A 16,884-nucleotide genomic window follows, 5' to 3' on the forward strand; every position below is an offset into this window, starting at 1 on the left:
TCCATTAATTTTTTTGTTGTTGTTTAAGAAACACATTCTTTTTTTTTTCTTTTAACAAATTTTAATTCTAGTATAGCTAACATACAGTGTTCTATTAGTTTCAGGTGTACCCTGTAGGGATTCAGCAATTCTCTACATCACTCAGGGCTCATCAGGATAAGCATGTCTTCATCCCCTTCACCTGTTTCCCCCTTCCCCCTACCCACCTCCCCTCCAGTCATCAGTTTGTTCTTTGTAGTCGAAAGTCTGTTTTTTGGTTGGTCTCCTTTTCCCCTTTCTTCCTTGGTTTTGTTTCTTAAATGCCATATATGAGCGATGTGTGTTGCTTCTTCTCTCGCCCATCGTGCTGATGTTACTACAAAATGGGTCCCCCAAAAAGGGGTCCTGCAGGCTAAATACAGAGGCAGAGCCCCTGGGACTCTTGTCTCTGTGAGTCCCCTCACGGCCACCACTGAAGGAACATCCCTTCAGCTGTTTCTCACTGCCGCTAAGTCTCTCTCAACGGAAGGGAGCACAGCCCTGCCAGGTCCAGGGGCGTCCGTGACCACACGGCGTCTCTCCTTGTGCATTCCTTTATGACGATGGTGCATGTGTTTTCATTGCAGAGGTCCTCTGACAAGGAGTCCATCCTGACCATCCTCCAGGTCCTTGGAGATCTGCTTTCTGTTGGTGAGTGGGAGGAGGTGGGGAGGGGGTGCTGTGGCTGTGGTGTCTCCTGGATTCTGTGTGGTCTGCGGGTGGTGGTGCTCCAGGTCACGTTTTCTTTTTTTTGAAAGATTTTATTGATTTATTTTGACAGACAGAGATCACAAATAGGCAGAGAAGCAGAGAGAGAGAGAGAGAGAGAAGGAAGCAGGCTCTCTGCCGAGCAGAGAGCCTGATGCGGGGCTCGATCCCAGGATCCTGGAATCATGATCTGAGCCGAAGGCAGAGGCTTTAACCCACTGAGCCACCCAGGCGCCCCACAGGTCACGTTTTCTGTCAGAGACAATTGGGCTCTTTAATCTTGTCACCCACCCCATGGTGACCCAAACGTAGGAGGAAGTTTGGCTCTGGGTGGTTATTCTATGGTGTCTCATCTGTGGTTAACCCAAGGTCCTCCAGGGGCCTGTGGCTGTCCTTGGAGAGAGCCAGCCCTCGTGACTCTACCCCTCCCCTTCCTCTACTCCACTCCCTCTGCCCATTTAGAGTTAGGTATTGGCAGCTTCCTAACATATGTCAAGTGCAGATGGGAATATGAGGCAGGAGCTCGACTTAGCGGTGTGGTGAGCTATTAAGTTTTCAGAGAAACGATGACATAGTTCACCACACTGGAATCAGCTGGTTAACTGGGGCATGCCTCTGCTAGCTCACTTCAGTGTGAGGGTTCTGGAAAATAGACCCTCTCGGACATTTCAGCACTCATTCAGTTTTCGTTGCTACGGATGCCAGCCACATTGCATTAGGAAGAAATCTGCACACCAAACGGGCAGGACCAAAGGGAACGTCGCTCCCCTGTCCAGGCGCATCTGGCTTCAGTTCCAGGAGGGAGGGCCCCGTCCCGGTGAGGTTTTCCCATAGGCTGTGCTGCCCTCCGATGGCGGGGTGACTCCCCTACAGCCTTCTGAGTGTGGTACCCTGTGTAGATGAAGCTTTTGACTTGTGGGATGGTGCCTCCTTCACTTTGCCCAGGTGCCTGGAACCCGTGCACTGAAACCTTGGAGTTGACCTTCTGCTATAGGAGCTGATCACCGCTTCTTTCGTAGACAATGTTCCTTTTTGTCGGCTGAAACACCAGAGGGTCTTCTTTGCTGATAACGTCCCACCGTGTTGGCCACCTCGCTGGGTCAACCATGCACGGCGCATGGACAACCACGGGGGTCCCCTTCCAAGTTGAAACGTAATTCCCGCTTTTGAGCTTGTCCTGGGGCAAGGTGGGGGAGATCCATGTTCATGACTATTCTTAGGTAGAAAGACCAATGTACCTGATCCTAGCTCAAGGCCCTTTTCAAAACTCCCGACATGGATGACTGGCTGTCTGTTTCTTAAAGAAGCACTCTAGCTGTTTCCCTATATTCCTCTTGTCAGTTGCTGGAGACCAGCACCATAAAGCTGTTACATCACCAATTAAATTATTTCAGGCAAACTGTCATCCGGATCCTCATTACAGAGGACTCAAGCCTATACCAGAGGGATACTGATATTCCCTTTTCTATTAAAGATATAATTCCACGGAAGCCACACACACAAGAATGCAAACGTACACTGAGGCTCCGTTGGTTCTCAGGAAAGTGGTTTATGCAGGTGGACACACCTAGGTGCTTAAATATTCCATTATTTCTCTGTGTCTCACCCCCACCCCAATCCCTTCCCTAAAAGTACAGCTTTACATGAGTTCCTTCGGAAACCACTCTGTTTTGGTTTCTGGGGCAAATCGTTTCTGGGGCGAACCGATCCTTGCTCTGTCTCTGTCTGGGGGGTCTGCTTTCTGCGCCAAGAAAATGAGGGTGATTATTTGGGGGCCTAGCTGTCCTCTATTTTCTCCCTCAGGCACCGACCGAAGGATTCGCTACATGATCAGTAAAGGGGGCAGCGAGGCGCTTCTGCAGACCCTGGTGGACACAGCCAGGTCAGCTTCTCCAGACTACGATGTCCTGCTGCCCCTCTTCCGACTGCTGGCCAAAGTGGGCCTACGAGGTAACCACACCCCCCGGATCTAAAGATGGCTGAAAAGGCACTTGTGGGGTTGTTCTCATGACAGCAATTTAGGAAACTCTAGTGGGGAAGTGCAGGGAAGTCCTAGACACTTTGGAGCTGGGACCAGCCCCACAGGAGATGTCATTTAGTTGTCCAGTGCCAGGGCAGGGCCCCGAGTGGACAGGGACTACATGGGGCATGGAGCAGATGGGGGACAGAGGGGAGGTGCTCCCAGGCAGTTTTTCAATCACTTTAAGAATAAACAGAACATTTCTACGAGCAGACTCTTACACAGAAGTTCATTATATGAGTGTATGAGTTTTCTGGGGCTCCTGTAACAAATTCTCACAAACTGGGTGGCTCCAAACAGCAGAAATATATTCTCTCACAGTTCTGGACACCGGAAAGCCTGAAATGAAGGTGTTGGCAAGGTTGGTTCCTTCTGGAGGCTCCGAGGGAGAATCTGCTCCATGCCCCTCTGCTAACTTCTGTGTTTCCAGCCATCCTTGGCGTTTCTTGGCTTGTACACATGTCACTTCAGTTTCTACCTGTGTCTTCACTTGATGTCCTACTCTGTGTCCTTCTCTGTGTCCTCTTCTTCTTACAAGGACATTGGTCACTGGATTCAGGGCCCACGTAAACCTGTGACCCCACTTTAAATAATTAAATCTGCAAAGACCCCGTTTCCAAAGAAGATAACATTCTGAGGTTCCATCCAGGTGGACACGAATTTTGGGGGGTGAATTTTCAGCCTATTACTAGAAGCCACACGGAACCAGAGCTTCCCTAGTAGAAGATGGGGGCCTCGAACTCTTTCTCCTTAGGCTCCATACCCATTTCTTTTTGCTCAGAGAAGACCCTGAAGCACCTCCCTAAAGCCGTAGAACCTCTCGGCGCACAGTTTAAAAAGCCGGGGTACTCAGGAGGCACGCAGCCCTTGCGACCTAGTCATTAACAGTCAAGCTCCAGTTGCGTGAGGTCTTACGTAAGTCACAGTGGGGGAGCTCCGGTGCTGCGGAAGGTGGACCTGTGTTGTCCAGTGCAGGCAGCGGTGGCCACAAGGGAGTAGGGGCTCAGGGGCACCCTGACCTTGCACTGTCTAGATCTCTGCTTTGAGTCCATTCCACACTCTGCAGGTCACGACGAAGACCCAGGCCTCGGCCAGCACCTGCGCGAGCATATTCTCGACAAAACAATCCAGTCCGTTCATTGAATATTTAGCCCGGAATGTCTGGGCACTGTGCCAGGTGTTGGGAACACTGGTGACCAAGGCAGATAAGGGGCCCACTCTTATGGAATTTACATTCAAGTGGGAAAGGGCTGAAAGTGAATAATTTGCTAGGCAGAGTATGATAATTAGCTAGTAGCTGTGAGGGAAGGAAAAAAAGGGGAGATGTTCCTCTAAGTTGGTGTGTTCAGAAAGAGGTAACAGGTGAGCCAACACTTGAAGGAGGAGAAGTCAGCAAAGCAAAGAGTAGCCACATGAACTATAGAGAAAGATGGGAGAGACACCATCTCTACCCTGGTTGTGAGTAGTGTTAACTGAGAAGTCAGATCTGGGTTTCAGGCCTCACCCCAGCACTAATTAGCTGTGCTGCCTTGGGTAAGTTACGTACCCTTTCTGAGCCATTGGTCCCTCATCTACAAAATAGAGGTATGAGTCCTTAATTTTAGGGTTTGCTGTAAGGATTAAGTGAGGTTGGATGTCACCTGCTTAGTGTGGGGGCCTGACAAACTAGAGTCATGTAGGTTTCATAGAAGAGAGAGAGACGCAGGATGGACCAAGGCCATCAGGGCCCTGATTCCCAAGCTCTGCTCCTGGCTCGTCCTACTGGCATCATTATGTCACTGCAGCCTCTGCCATCGCCAGATTGTAGCCCTCACCGCCGTGCAGGCTGCCGGGGGCTGACCTAGCAGAGCCCGAGAGACGCCTCTGTGCTGGTGAAGGGCTCCGGTCGTATTAGTTTGGTTGCCGTCTCTTTGCTGGTGTCCTTTGGTCTAGAGGTGGATATTGGCAAACTGGGTTTAGGATATTGTCTCTTTTACTCATTTCTACCTTCAATGAGTCTGAGAGCAATTCAGGAAAATTACAGATAGAATTTTGCTCTTTAATACGTTCGAGTGCGTTTCTTTGCAAAGACATTTTCCTACATAATCCTGATACCACGATTACAAATCTAACAAAATTGACAATACATGTATAATTTATACTCATTTCAGTTTCTCCAAATGTTTCCCAATGGGGCAATTACAGATGTGTTCAAAGAAGGAGCCAATCAAGTTCCACACGTTGCATTTGGACGTTCTGTATTTTAAGTGTCCTATATTCCAGAATTATCTTAAAGGAAGAAATTTATACCCTATTAAACTGTAGTTCACATTTGAGGTCAGCCAGAAGCACGCGGACATACAGGTTGTGTGTCATACAACCCACAAGGCCTCGTGTAAATATTACTTGAAGAATGAATGGACTTTATGTATACCCTGCCTTGGCTCTTCTGGACCCCCACCTGGTTCCAGTGGGGACGTACTTAGTAGCATTTTCCGCCAGATGGGAAAAGTCACATTAGCTACGATCATTCTCTTGCCTTCCTGTGCTCCATGCATTGTGCAGCCCTCTGAATTAGTGTGGAACATAACTAAGATGGATTGATTTATGTTCCTAGATAAAAAGTTTGGACAGAAGGCCCTGGAATTGGAAGCACTTGATGTGACATTGATTCTGGCCAGGAAAAACCTGTCCCACAGCCAGAACCTCCTTCACTGTCTCTGGGCTCTGCGTGTGTTCGCCTCTAGTGGTAAGTGACTCAAATTATGGCTTTCTGGGGTGGCTTCCAGACCTGGGCCAGGACACCTAGCAACCATTTAGGGGCTGGGGTTGGAAGGAGGGTCTGGGTGCAGGATATATATTGTCCCAGCAAGATAAATAGGTCACGTGGAGCGTCATGTTCTGGAGGTTATAGAGGTAAAAAGTTCTTTCTTTGTCTCTTCCTCATCCAGGTAGAACTCTTGAGCTCATTACTGAGGTTGGATGCCAGTATTGTTTGCCCTTGGGAAGCACACATCATGTATTCTAGGCTTCTCCATTAGTACTACATGGTGAAAAAGACTTATGACAGGAGAGAGTGTAGGGCTTTATTCAGGCCTTGTCATATTCACGGCATAGGGCGATGTTAAGAATGACTTTCACATCACAGATCTCCGTACTGTGTCCCCGAAGTTGCCTGTTGATCACAGCATTCTTTAACGAAACATCTTTACCTCATTTTACCTCTGTGCTTCTCAACATAGTCCTCCAGGTAACTAGATGCATCGTGACACATGGGTTCATACTTACTTGCTATCTCCTGCCTGGGATTATTTTAGATTATCATAACAGTCCTGTGTCTAAATTTACCATTTTATAGCCAAGAAGAGGGAAATGAAGCTGGGAAGAGAGAAGAAATTGCTTAAGTTTATACGGACACGTTTGGGGGCTGCGTTTCTAACTCCAAATCTCATGTTTACTCTCCATGTGGGGACACTTGCTATGAACAGAATAGATTCTGTACCTTCCTTCTCACATAGAATGAGCACAGACTTTATTTCTAGTTTCTGAGCCCCTTTCCTGTACAGTGGAAGTGATGTCATGCTCTCTAGTGGGAAGAACATGTCTTAGAACCAGGAAGACCTGGGTTTGACATTGATTTCATTCCTTGGGAATCCTACGGCATAGGCACTTAACCTGTTTACCTCTGTTTCTTCCATTGTAAAATTATAGTGGTTATAAGAGCTCCCTGACCTGGAAGATGGATAAGTGAGATGACTTCCACGGGTATGTCTGTCACATTGTAGCTGCTCAGTTAGTTTCCCTTCCCTGTTCTACTCTTTTCCCATAGTCCTTTGAAATGATAGGAAAAGCACACCTAAGGGGAATGAGGAAGTGACTTTTCCCCCTAACTATCCTCAGAACTACTAAGATTAGTTAGCTATCTACTAAGTAAGTGGGGGTCCTATTTTATTTTTTAATTCCATTAATATCCATGGAGGACCCATAATGATAGAGTACTTTCAGGAAAAAACAAGATGGGTCCTTCACTCCATGTTCATGGAAGGAACCTCCTCCCACACTCATATATGTTGACCAGAAAATCAGAATGGGAGAGGCTGAAAAGTTCTGTACAAACCCATCTTTAATTAAGGAAAGCCCAAGTGTAGAGCTGTGGCTTTGTGTAGAGGACAACTGTCATTAATAAGCAGGCTGAGGGTGGCTCACCCCCACTGGGAGTTTGCAACAGTGGAAGATTCAAAGTATCTCATTTTAGTTTCCTAAAGAATAATTAGGTTGAATAACTTAGCTTTCTTATTAAGTCTGTTGCTTGTAGATGTCTTGAAGAATTCCTTTTAGCAAGGGGCTCTAAAAATGTTGAGTTAACTGCAGGTATGAGGAGGTGGCCATCTGTCTCGTATTCTAAGACCACATTTATCGTACTAGTGAATTTTTCTATAAAGGTTATTTTAAAATTCATACCGTGACTCTTTATACAATGACATGAGATGCAAGCAGAGTTCACGAAGTCTGTGGACTGATTGCTGTCTCTTTGGTGAATTGTTATCCACTGTTGAATGTCCCAGAAAGCTTTCTAAAAAGTTCCTATCTGTGGAAAGAGTTGGCTGGAACCATAATGGGGCTGCCACAGCCAGTGAAGCCTTTGGCATCTCTCTACTGGTCAGTGGGGATGTTGATGGAGCTGCTGGAGGCAGCTGACCTTGGGCAGGCAGCCAGCAAGGAAAAACTCGGCGGTGGGGGGGTGGGGTTCTTATTGTCCCCATCTTTCTTTCTTTTTTTTTTATTATTATTTATTTATTTGACAGAGAGAAATCACAAGTAAGCAGAGAGGCAGGCAGAGAGAGAGGAGGAAGCAGGCTCCCCGCTGAGCAGAAAGCCCGATACAGGGCTCGAACCCAGGACCTGGGATCATGACCTGAGCCGAAGGCAGCGGCTCAACCCACTGAGCCACCCAGGCGCCCCATGTCCCCATCTTTCAATTCCAAGTCTAAAGTCTTCCATATTAGAACCTGTGCTCCTAAAACTATTTCATCTCTAACGCTACTTAATACTAGAATTTCGCTGAATGATTTGCCAAGAGATGGCTCCAGCATGTTTTCCCAGTTTAGAAATAAATGACTGAGTTGGTAGCCATGAGAATGGAAGATTGATGGTCAGGACTAGGATGCCAAATCTCTGAATTTGGATCCAGGCAGTTACTGCCTGTACCAGCCTCAGGAGGGACATATGCATAGAGGGTGTTCCAGGAACACACAGTCTCTGTAATCACGAAGACATCAGCCTCAGTCTCTCTCTGGTGGACTGTACTGGGATGAACTATATTAGAGCCCCCAGATTCCCATCTATCCTTCTTTCCCGAGGCTTGGAGCAAGCCAGGATAAGCCTCCCTTGTTTTTCTCTTTGTTTCTCCATGACCTCCTTGCTCCCACTCGTATTTCCTAGAACAAGACTGGCCCAACACACAAGGCATTCCTGAGCCTTGGTTTCAGCACCCCATTGCGGTAGAGGAAAGAGACAAGAGAGTCACACCATGCAAAATCCCTTCTTTCCTTCTTACGGGGGAACTTCTTCCCCTTGCCAAACTGATTCCGTTTTGTCTCTGGGAGGCTCTCCTTATTTTTTTGACACAACCAGAGCTCCTCCTAAAGTGAACTGGGTGCAGCAAGGAACTGGGGATGCCGCTGAGAGGCCACGGTGTCACTGGAGAGATAAGCGTGACGTCCAGAGGGTTTGGGTCCAAAACACGTATCTGAAGCCCCTGGTCAGCCTGGGCCGACCAGATACCATTGTCAGTTATTTTCTCTCACTCAGATCTATGGATTTTTAAAAAAATAACCATTCAATTGGGCGAAAAGACAAAAATTTCCCAGGCTAGTGACCTTTGAGGAGGAAGAATTGATTCTTCCCTTGATGTGCTAGTAGATGGGGGCACAGTCAAGTCTGAGACTCAGTCATGGGAGATCCAACTACGAAAGCTGTTGGGGAACTTGGAACTAAGGTGCAAAAGAAAGGGGGCTGCCTTCTTCACTAGCTTGCCCCTCAAAGTTAAAGGAGCCAATCCAAGTTGGATTGAACCTTAACCCACCCACCCATGACTTTTCTTTATGGTGAAGTTTCCCAATGGCAGAATGAGTCTAAGGAACGGTTTGGTCAGATACTGGCAGTGTGTGTGTGTGTGTGTGTGCGCGCGCGCGCACTTGTGTGTGCCCGAGTGTACGTGTGCTCGTGTGTTTGCATCATGGGGCAAGTTGATGATGGGTGAAAGCACTTGAACGGAAAGCCGAAGATCTACTTTCTGAAAAATCTTCTGTTTGACATTGGCTTTGACTATTCTGAGTAATAACACAATGAAGAGGTACACTGGGTCATCAGGAATGAAAAAACATAATTTCATGGCTTGGGCCCCCTTTGAGAAAATAGTATGAAAAGGCAATGTGTGCTTTACAGGTGATCTTTGCTTCCAGACCAAGGATGCAAAGACCATCAAGTGTCTTTGCTTTTGAGTGGCCTTTGGCAAGAGATGGAGCTCCCCTATCTCTCAGGCCTACTCTGTAATGCCAAAAAGAATTCTTGGTTTAGGTGGTTCAGTAACTACTGTGATTTGTTCTTTCACAGTCACCACGGGAGCCATGCTGGGAATTAATGGAGCCATGGAACTGCTTTTCAAGGTCATCACCCCTTATACCCAGAAGCGCACCCGAATAATCAGGTAGGGGCACTTGCGTAGTGCTTTTTCCCTCTATGTAGCAGATGCAGAGCTGGAGAAGGCCTCGTGTACTCGCGCGGTGGCTTGCAGCTGAGTTGAGTGAGTTGAGTGAAACACTATCGTGTTTCAACGGGCATCCCTCCCCACCCATGCCTCATTTCCTCTAATCCGCACGGTGCCCCTGAAGGGCTATATTATTATCATCCTCGTTTTCAGATGAGGAAACCGTGGGGAGAGAGCCTCATCCAAAGGTCACAATACTAAGAAATGGCAGAGCTGGGATTTGAACCTAGATCTTTCTGACTCAAAAGCCCATGTTTCTTGTCTGAAGCCTCCGGATATCCTTTTTTTGCTCATAGTAACTCTACAGAGTTTGCTTAGCCCTTAAAAGAGGCAGTCTAGAGGAGACAGGCAGAGGTGACGCCCCTCAGCGCATCTCTAGAATTGGCCAGTTCAATTTTGGTATGAGATCCGGGCCTTAGCACAGTCCATCATGGCTGCATGCTGGTTTTGAGATGTACTTTTATGACTGGAAAATGAAACTCAGCCCCTTCTCTCTGGCGCTGCTTGCTGGAGTGGCGTGAATCACAAACCTAAAAAGGGAGAGATGGTTAGACACGAGGAGATGTTTGGAACCATTAAGATCCATCATTTATGAGGGTGACTCAGCAAGGACCTTGAAAGAATATTAGAAAGAATTCAGCCAATTTCTGAGATATATGGGGTCATTTGGCGGAGTAGCATTTCCATGCCCGGCCATGAGATTTTTCAGCATCTCAGCATCTATCTTAGGCTGTTGTTCCTCCTGACGGTTTTTCTCTTGGGTCTCCCCCGGAATGCCATTAGCATCTATCCTCACCTGTGGCTTTCCACACCAGCATTTCCTAGAGTGAAATACATTCTATTTCAGTAAAAATATGTCCTCATTAGATACATCGAGAACTGTGGGGTTAGACCAAGTTACGCAGGTTCCTTTACAGTGAGACCTCTCTCAACCTTTGTGAAGCCCAAACACATCTGGAATATCCAAGATGGGTCCATGATTCACCCTGTCCTAAACCCGGTTTGGCCAGGAAATGGGTCTTGTTTGAAGACCACCATCTGGGGGGAGTCACCATTTCTGGGGGGAGAAACTTCTGGGGATTAAGTGTTCTGCCAGGTGGAAGTTGGTTGAATTCTACCAGGGGATCCTCAGTTAGTAATAGAGAACTTCAGGGTCACTAGCTCAGTGACCAATAAAGAGGAGCTTTCCTGAATTTCTGTAGTGGTACATTAGTTCCTCTTAAAATTCCATTTAGATCTATTCAGATTTGTATGATGTAGGTACATGTAGTGTTTCTCGTCCTGCGTGGGCCTTTGCTGCTGTCATCTGCAGTCTCAACATGTCCTGTGGTCACCAGTCCGTGAACTTGTACTTTTTCCTCTATCGACAAGACCGCCTGTAATCTCTCAGTGTGTCCATTCATCTGTTTGGCAGCTCAGGAGCATGTGGTTGCCTCCCGGACACTGTGTGACAATCGGTGTGATGTCCCCCGGGCCCATTCGCGTAGGAGTGTCACCCAGTTATGTCTTCTTGCCATGCGCATGCCATGCTGTTTGGAAGGCTTCTCTAGGACACTTTCCCAGCCAGCCTTGGCACTAGACTCCTCCGTTCTGGGGCACTGACAGCTTTTATTGTCTTCCTTGTTCAGGCCAAGCTGGGGCAGAGTAAGCCAGAAGGCACAGAAGTCCCCTTCTCAGAGACTCAGGTCAGGTTGCTGTGTCTCTTGCTCTTTTGCTGCAAAGTGAGTTGAATTCAGGCACAGATCCGATCAGGGGGCCGTGGGAGAAACCAGGGACTCAGGGGTGGGTGTTGACAAAATGAAACTTTCAGGGACCTCGGGCTGATTTCTGCATTTTTGGTCTGTTCTATAAAATGGGGACAAGATGATTTCCTCTTCCTGAGCCCAAGGCCTGATTAAAACCAAGCCTCCACAGAGAAGGTGTTTCTTCCAACCACTACCATGTGGCTCTCATGGCCATGGCCTTCATGCTGTGCGCTGCCCTGTCCTGAGCTCTTAGCAGGCGTTATCCCGTCTGAGTCTTCTCAGCGAGGCAGGTGCTATTATTGTCCCCAATATTATGGGGAAAAAAATGGAAGCCGAAAGAAGTTAAGTGATTTGCTGGGATTTAAGTGCAAGAGCTGGGATTTAAACCCAGTCTGATACACGAGCTTTAGCTCTTTAAGCACCACTGGAGTGTCTTACATGGGTTGTTTCCAGCGTTTTATTTCTAAACCACCACATGTAAGACGATCATAAGCACTTAGAGTTTGTTTAAATTTTTGTTGCCATCTAAATGGCTCCTACTTGTGGAACAGTTTGCTTAATGATAGGGGAGTCTTTCTCCTCGGTAGAATGGCTATTTCCTCTCAAAGGCTAAATAATTGTCTGCTCCCTCCACGTTTGGACTCTTTCCCACAGCTGCCTTGTTTTCGATCTTACTCCCAGCACCCCCATAGCCAGGTAAGGACAAAGGCACAGAAATCCGAAGACCAGCATTGTAGCCCTCTTTCTAGTAGATTCTGCGGCGAGTCATTTAACCTTTCTTCACCGAGCTTTCACATTCGTCGAAGTGTGGATGTCAAGTCCTGCCTCCTTGTGGTGGTCATTAAGAAATAATGCATAAAAATCTCATGAGCTTGGAGGTGTCCTAATACTGTTAACCGTTATTAATACAAATACCGCTGGATACTGGGCTGGCTGCTTCAGATCAGAGAGCAGAGCCAGTGGAGAGCGTGCAGATGGGAAGTTTCTGCCACTACTCACATTCTCCCACGAACTCCTATCCCCCCAAATAATAACTAAGATGTGCCTGGTGAATTCTCAACTCCACTTGGATGCTAGAATCTGCGTTTGAAGGGGTCTTCCGGGAAGGAGATGAAGTACCACGTCAGAGGACATGAATAGTCCTACTGAGTGTCATCCTCGAAATGCTAGCGAGCTATGGGCGAGTTGTTCTCATATGCCTTTGTGGGAGCAGATGCCCAGGGCCATCGCTTTGACTCCTCCCTGCCCTGCCTGACTGCTCCAGCGCAAACCTAAAATTAGTGGTGCAGCTGTCCTCCAGCGAAGCCCTGTCTCCATATAGTACTCAGGGGGAGATTTATGGCAGAAGCACTAACCACACACCTCCTAGAGAGAAGGGACGTGCAGAGCAGTGCTCCAAGCCCTCTGGGGCCCTGTGCCTGTTCCCACTCCCGGGGGAGGTGGCTATTCCTGGCCTGGCTTTCCTCACTTCCCAAATAACCCACGATGCTCGTCTGCTTGCCCTGCCCTGTGTTTGTTTTGGCTTGTACCAGTTCCCTCACGACCGTCAGCCCAGCAGGAGCAGCGTTTGCTCCTACAGCCCTCTAACCTGGTCTTCCCTGACTTCCAAGCCATGAAGCCCCTGTCCCAGTCTCCATTCCATCCTTGGGTTCATCTACTGGTCTCTCTTCCCAGCCTACTCTCCCCACATGCGGCCCATGCTGTCCGGCCCCAGCTCTCCCCTCAGTGCTACCCCTGTCCTGGAATGGCATTGCTGCCTTATTGCGTGGTAGACATTCTCCCCATTCTCCAGGCCCCACCTGCTCCAGCTCACCAGACAGGAGGAATCGTCTCCCACAGTGCTGCTCTCGCATTTTGTTCATATTTTCATGACCTATTCAGATTTAACGCTGTGCTCTCTTGGCCTGCGTGTCTTCTTTTGTCTCTGAATTCTATACTTCATAAAGGTAGAAATCAAATTATATTTACCTTGCTGCTCTCCACAGGACCTATCTAAATGCCTGGATGATGGGAGACTGTTAATTCAATTAAAAAATGTTTTTTTGAATAACTTATCTAACTATGAGTAAAAGCCAACATTTGGTGAGTGTACATTATAGCAGACATTTCACATTTGTGAACCCATTTTTCCTTGACTTCAAGCTGGCTCCACATGCATAGTTCCATCATGTCCAAACATGCCTGGGACATGGTACGGCTGGTCTCCATGAGTGCCGTCATGTGAGGGACTGAGGTGCCTTCGGGGAAATAACTCGTTCTAGGAGAGTGAGAAGCGGAGTCCATCCGCTTGAAAGACAACACACCATCACTCACTACAGGGAAGGGAAAACTTGGGAGTCTTCTCTGTCTTCCTTACAGTTGTCTGGGGAACTGACCTCTCCTGGCGGAAGGGAAAGATCTGAGTTTGGGGGGACGCCAAGGGGCGGCATTCATATTAAAACTTTGCTTAGTTTTTGAGATAGGCTTCCAGGATTTGGTTTGATGATTGATTCAGCTGGGGCTTTAGAATTTAAGGGGGTGCTTTTTATAGCAATAGGGAGGGAGAAATGACACTGGGCCAGGGTGAGCTGGCTCTTGCTAACTTGTTCTGCTGTGGACAAGTTTGTTTATCTGCACCAGAGCTGTCTTTGCGCCGTCCAAATTCACTAAGTGGGAAAATTTATTGAGTTGAAGAAGGATTGCTTGTCTGTGACTGAATCATACTGTGACCTTAGAGAAGGTTATATTTGTCCCAGAAGCAGACACCTTCTACTAGGAGCTGTGCCTCTTTCGCTCCTTTATTTCCTGAATGGACTTGAGGGTTTGGGTAATAATAATGGCCGTTTTCACTGCTTATCCACCTGACCATTTCCAGAGCATGGCCACATCCCCTCTGATCCTACTGGATTGTCACACTGTAATATCTAACCCAAGCTTTGAAGCTGAGTTACCAGCTGCTGTCATCAGTATACCACCCAGGTCTCTAAACTCTACTGGCTTGTCTTCCCGCAAGAACATCAGCGTCGATTAGAAATGGGTTGAGTCTTCCAGCAGAGAAGCTGGTTCTTAAACTCCATCGTAGTCTCTGACCATTGTGCCACACTTTGGAAAAGAGGACTCAGGGCTGTCCTCAGGCTGAGCGAGTTCCTTCATCCCTCACCTTCATTTTCTCTATAGAGTGTTTCAAAGAATACAGGAGGTCAGGAAGTGTGTCGTTTAGGACCATGCTGGTCTCACTCACACAGACACCAGAATCTCCAATATCTACCCCCCGCCACACACAATGTCCTCTCAGATTATCAGCAGGGTTCTCATGCTATGATTTATACTCTTTAGGTTCAGGGGTTCCTGGGGGCCTGGGTTTCAGTGGGGCTAAGGGGTTTAGAGTCTGTGTGTTCTCCCTGTGCTCAGACACCTTGGTGACAGGAGATGGATGTGTCCGTCTTCAGCAAGCCCTACAAGCGAATTCTTTTGCTTACCCTCCTGTTGTAGTTCCCTGGGCTCAGAATACTTCTCGGTGATCTTCTTCCATCAAAGGCCTGATCTCAAGGCATCTCTGGCATTTGAGCTTTGCCCGAGTGCAGGATTACTGGGCATTGCTTCATTGGCAGTCCTTTATGGTGATTTCATCTTCAATTTATGAGCTATAAGAAATGTCCTGCTCCTCTTTTTCCTCCCCTGCAAATCACTGTGTTTTCCCAGAGCCAGGCCTTCTGGGCTTTCTCCAACCATCGCACCATTCCACTTTATCTGACAGATGAGTGGGGACTCAACCAAAGCTAATGGGTTCCCTGAGATTATGAGCGATTGGGTGACTCAGCTACTTTGTCACCAAGACAAAGAGGCAAATTTTCCTGTTTCTCAAAATAGCTTCTGAATTTCTCCCTGGGTGTTCATTTCCTCCTACCTCCACATTAATGGCTTTGTGACTTTTGCTGCTCTCCACTCAATATAATTAGACTCTGTGGTCTCTGGGGCATGGGCTCACATTAGGGGTTCCGAAGCTGTGTGCTCCAGATCACTTGGACTCAAATACCTTGGAACAGGGACAAAAAAAAAATTCCATCCCAGCCTCACAAGTGCTGATACTGGGAGTGTGCAACATGGTCTCAACTTACTGACAGAGTGATTAGTGCATTTGCCACCTGACTCCAAGCCTGTAGCTGACGGTGGAATGAATAGTTTCCTACATGTATTAAGCCTTGGCAACTAGGTTGGTTGGTTTAAATCCTGTTCAGCTTCTTGGGAAGCCAGCCATCTCTCCCTGATTAGAGCCCATCATAGATATTCAAGTCATGGGATCTAAAGTTGGAAGGTCTTTAAGGATCTGCTGGTCTAACTCTTTGATTTTAAGATGAGGTCACTGAGACCCAGAGAGGTTGAACTAAGTCTTCTACCCTAGTGTCAGGACATTATTCACTTTCCTGAGATGCTCCGCTGCACAATGCAAATTAAACATGCCCCAAAGTAGGATTTTTAACATTTATTCAACAATATTCTATGGTCTGTCTTAGTGCTAGGCATGGAGATTTGAAAACAACAGAAGGTGCACCCTGTTCTCAAGTTGCTGATCGTATAGCTACAAGAAACATGCAGTGTTGTAGCAATTTTCTGACCCAGTATTGGCTTGTGCAATGGCTCAGCTTCCTGTTGTGTGGAAATGATTTCTCGTAATCTTTTTATCCCGAGGTGCCCTTATAGCTACGTCCTGTGCCTCAGGAAGCCCTGTACCCTGGAGAGCCTTCCTTGAAATGTATAAAGTACTCCCCTGGTGCCTGACATGGGCTGGGGTTGGCATGGCATCAGGCAAGGCTCTTAGTCTCTGCTCTCCCACTCTGACCCCCTGCCACCTGAGTGAGGTGGGCCAGACACCTTGAGGAGCAGGAGTTCTGGAACATGCCCATGGGGTTTCCCTGAGTGTCCATGGCCAGTCCTTGATTAAAGTAGGATGGCTTGGTATGGTATTTCTTCCTTAGCATGATGTGAGATGGGGCAGACAGAAGGTTATTGACTTGCTGATTTGGGGTACATCAAATTGTATAGACAGAGGCTCAGGAAAAAACAAACAAAAACCTTCTTGGACCCCGCATATCCTGGGATGATGCTTCATGGGCCACTTCGCCATGGTGAGGTTCTCGATAGAAACTCCATTTCCATCTTTATCTGCTGAAGCCTGTACTGTCTGGACCTCTCCTTTGATTTCCCCCCTTTATTCCCCTGGAGACTGGAGGCGGGCTGTTGAGGAAATTCCATAGAAGTTAATCTTCTAGCCCAGCCTGACTCAGCAAGGAGCTTTTGCAGAGAAGGTTGTATCTTCCTGTAAATCGTACCCTCCCCGAAGTACTGCAGCTGCCTACAAATATGTGGGAGAGGAGATTTGAAAAACAGGAGAGAGGTATGAAAAGATACGATAGATCGACAGAGCCTCTTGTGACTTTCACCCTCCACTTTGAGGAAAGTGATATTTCTAATAGGCCATTTCCAAAATCAGGGATTGATTCCACACTCAGACATCACAAATGATAAAGCACATCGGGGGAGGAAACATACTCTGCTTTTCCTGTGGGGCTATGAGTGGGTGCCTTGCCTGGAGATGTGCTTACTTAGCAGTGACAAGCCAGCTCAATTAGGTGGAAAGGAAAGGGTCAAAAGGAAGCCATTATGCA

At 47.5% G+C, this 16,884-nt stretch overlaps 1 protein-coding gene across 1 annotated transcript in view; it reads left to right on the top strand.

The window, feature by feature from the left end:
- The first annotated feature begins 581 nt into the window (after window positions 1-581).
- The window catches only part of LOC111152678 (ATP/GTP binding protein like 1), a 438,273-nt gene continuing 421,970 nt past the window's right edge, over window positions 582-16,884 (top strand). Inside the window, exons 1-4 of the mRNA XM_022511237.1 lie at window positions 582-669; window positions 2,530-2,676; window positions 5,343-5,474; window positions 9,341-9,434. Of these exons, the coding sequence (XP_022366945.1) occupies window positions 582-669; window positions 2,530-2,676; window positions 5,343-5,474; window positions 9,341-9,434 (461 nt within the window). The remainder of the gene's footprint in view (window positions 670-2,529; window positions 2,677-5,342; window positions 5,475-9,340; window positions 9,435-16,884) is intronic.

The sequence above is a fragment of the Enhydra lutris genome, unplaced genomic scaffold, assembly GCF_002288905.1.
Source record: "Enhydra lutris kenyoni isolate GAN:26980312 unplaced genomic scaffold, ASM228890v2 scaffoldscaffold29, whole genome shotgun sequence".
Classification (NCBI taxonomy): domain Eukaryota; kingdom Metazoa; phylum Chordata; class Mammalia; order Carnivora; family Mustelidae; genus Enhydra; species Enhydra lutris.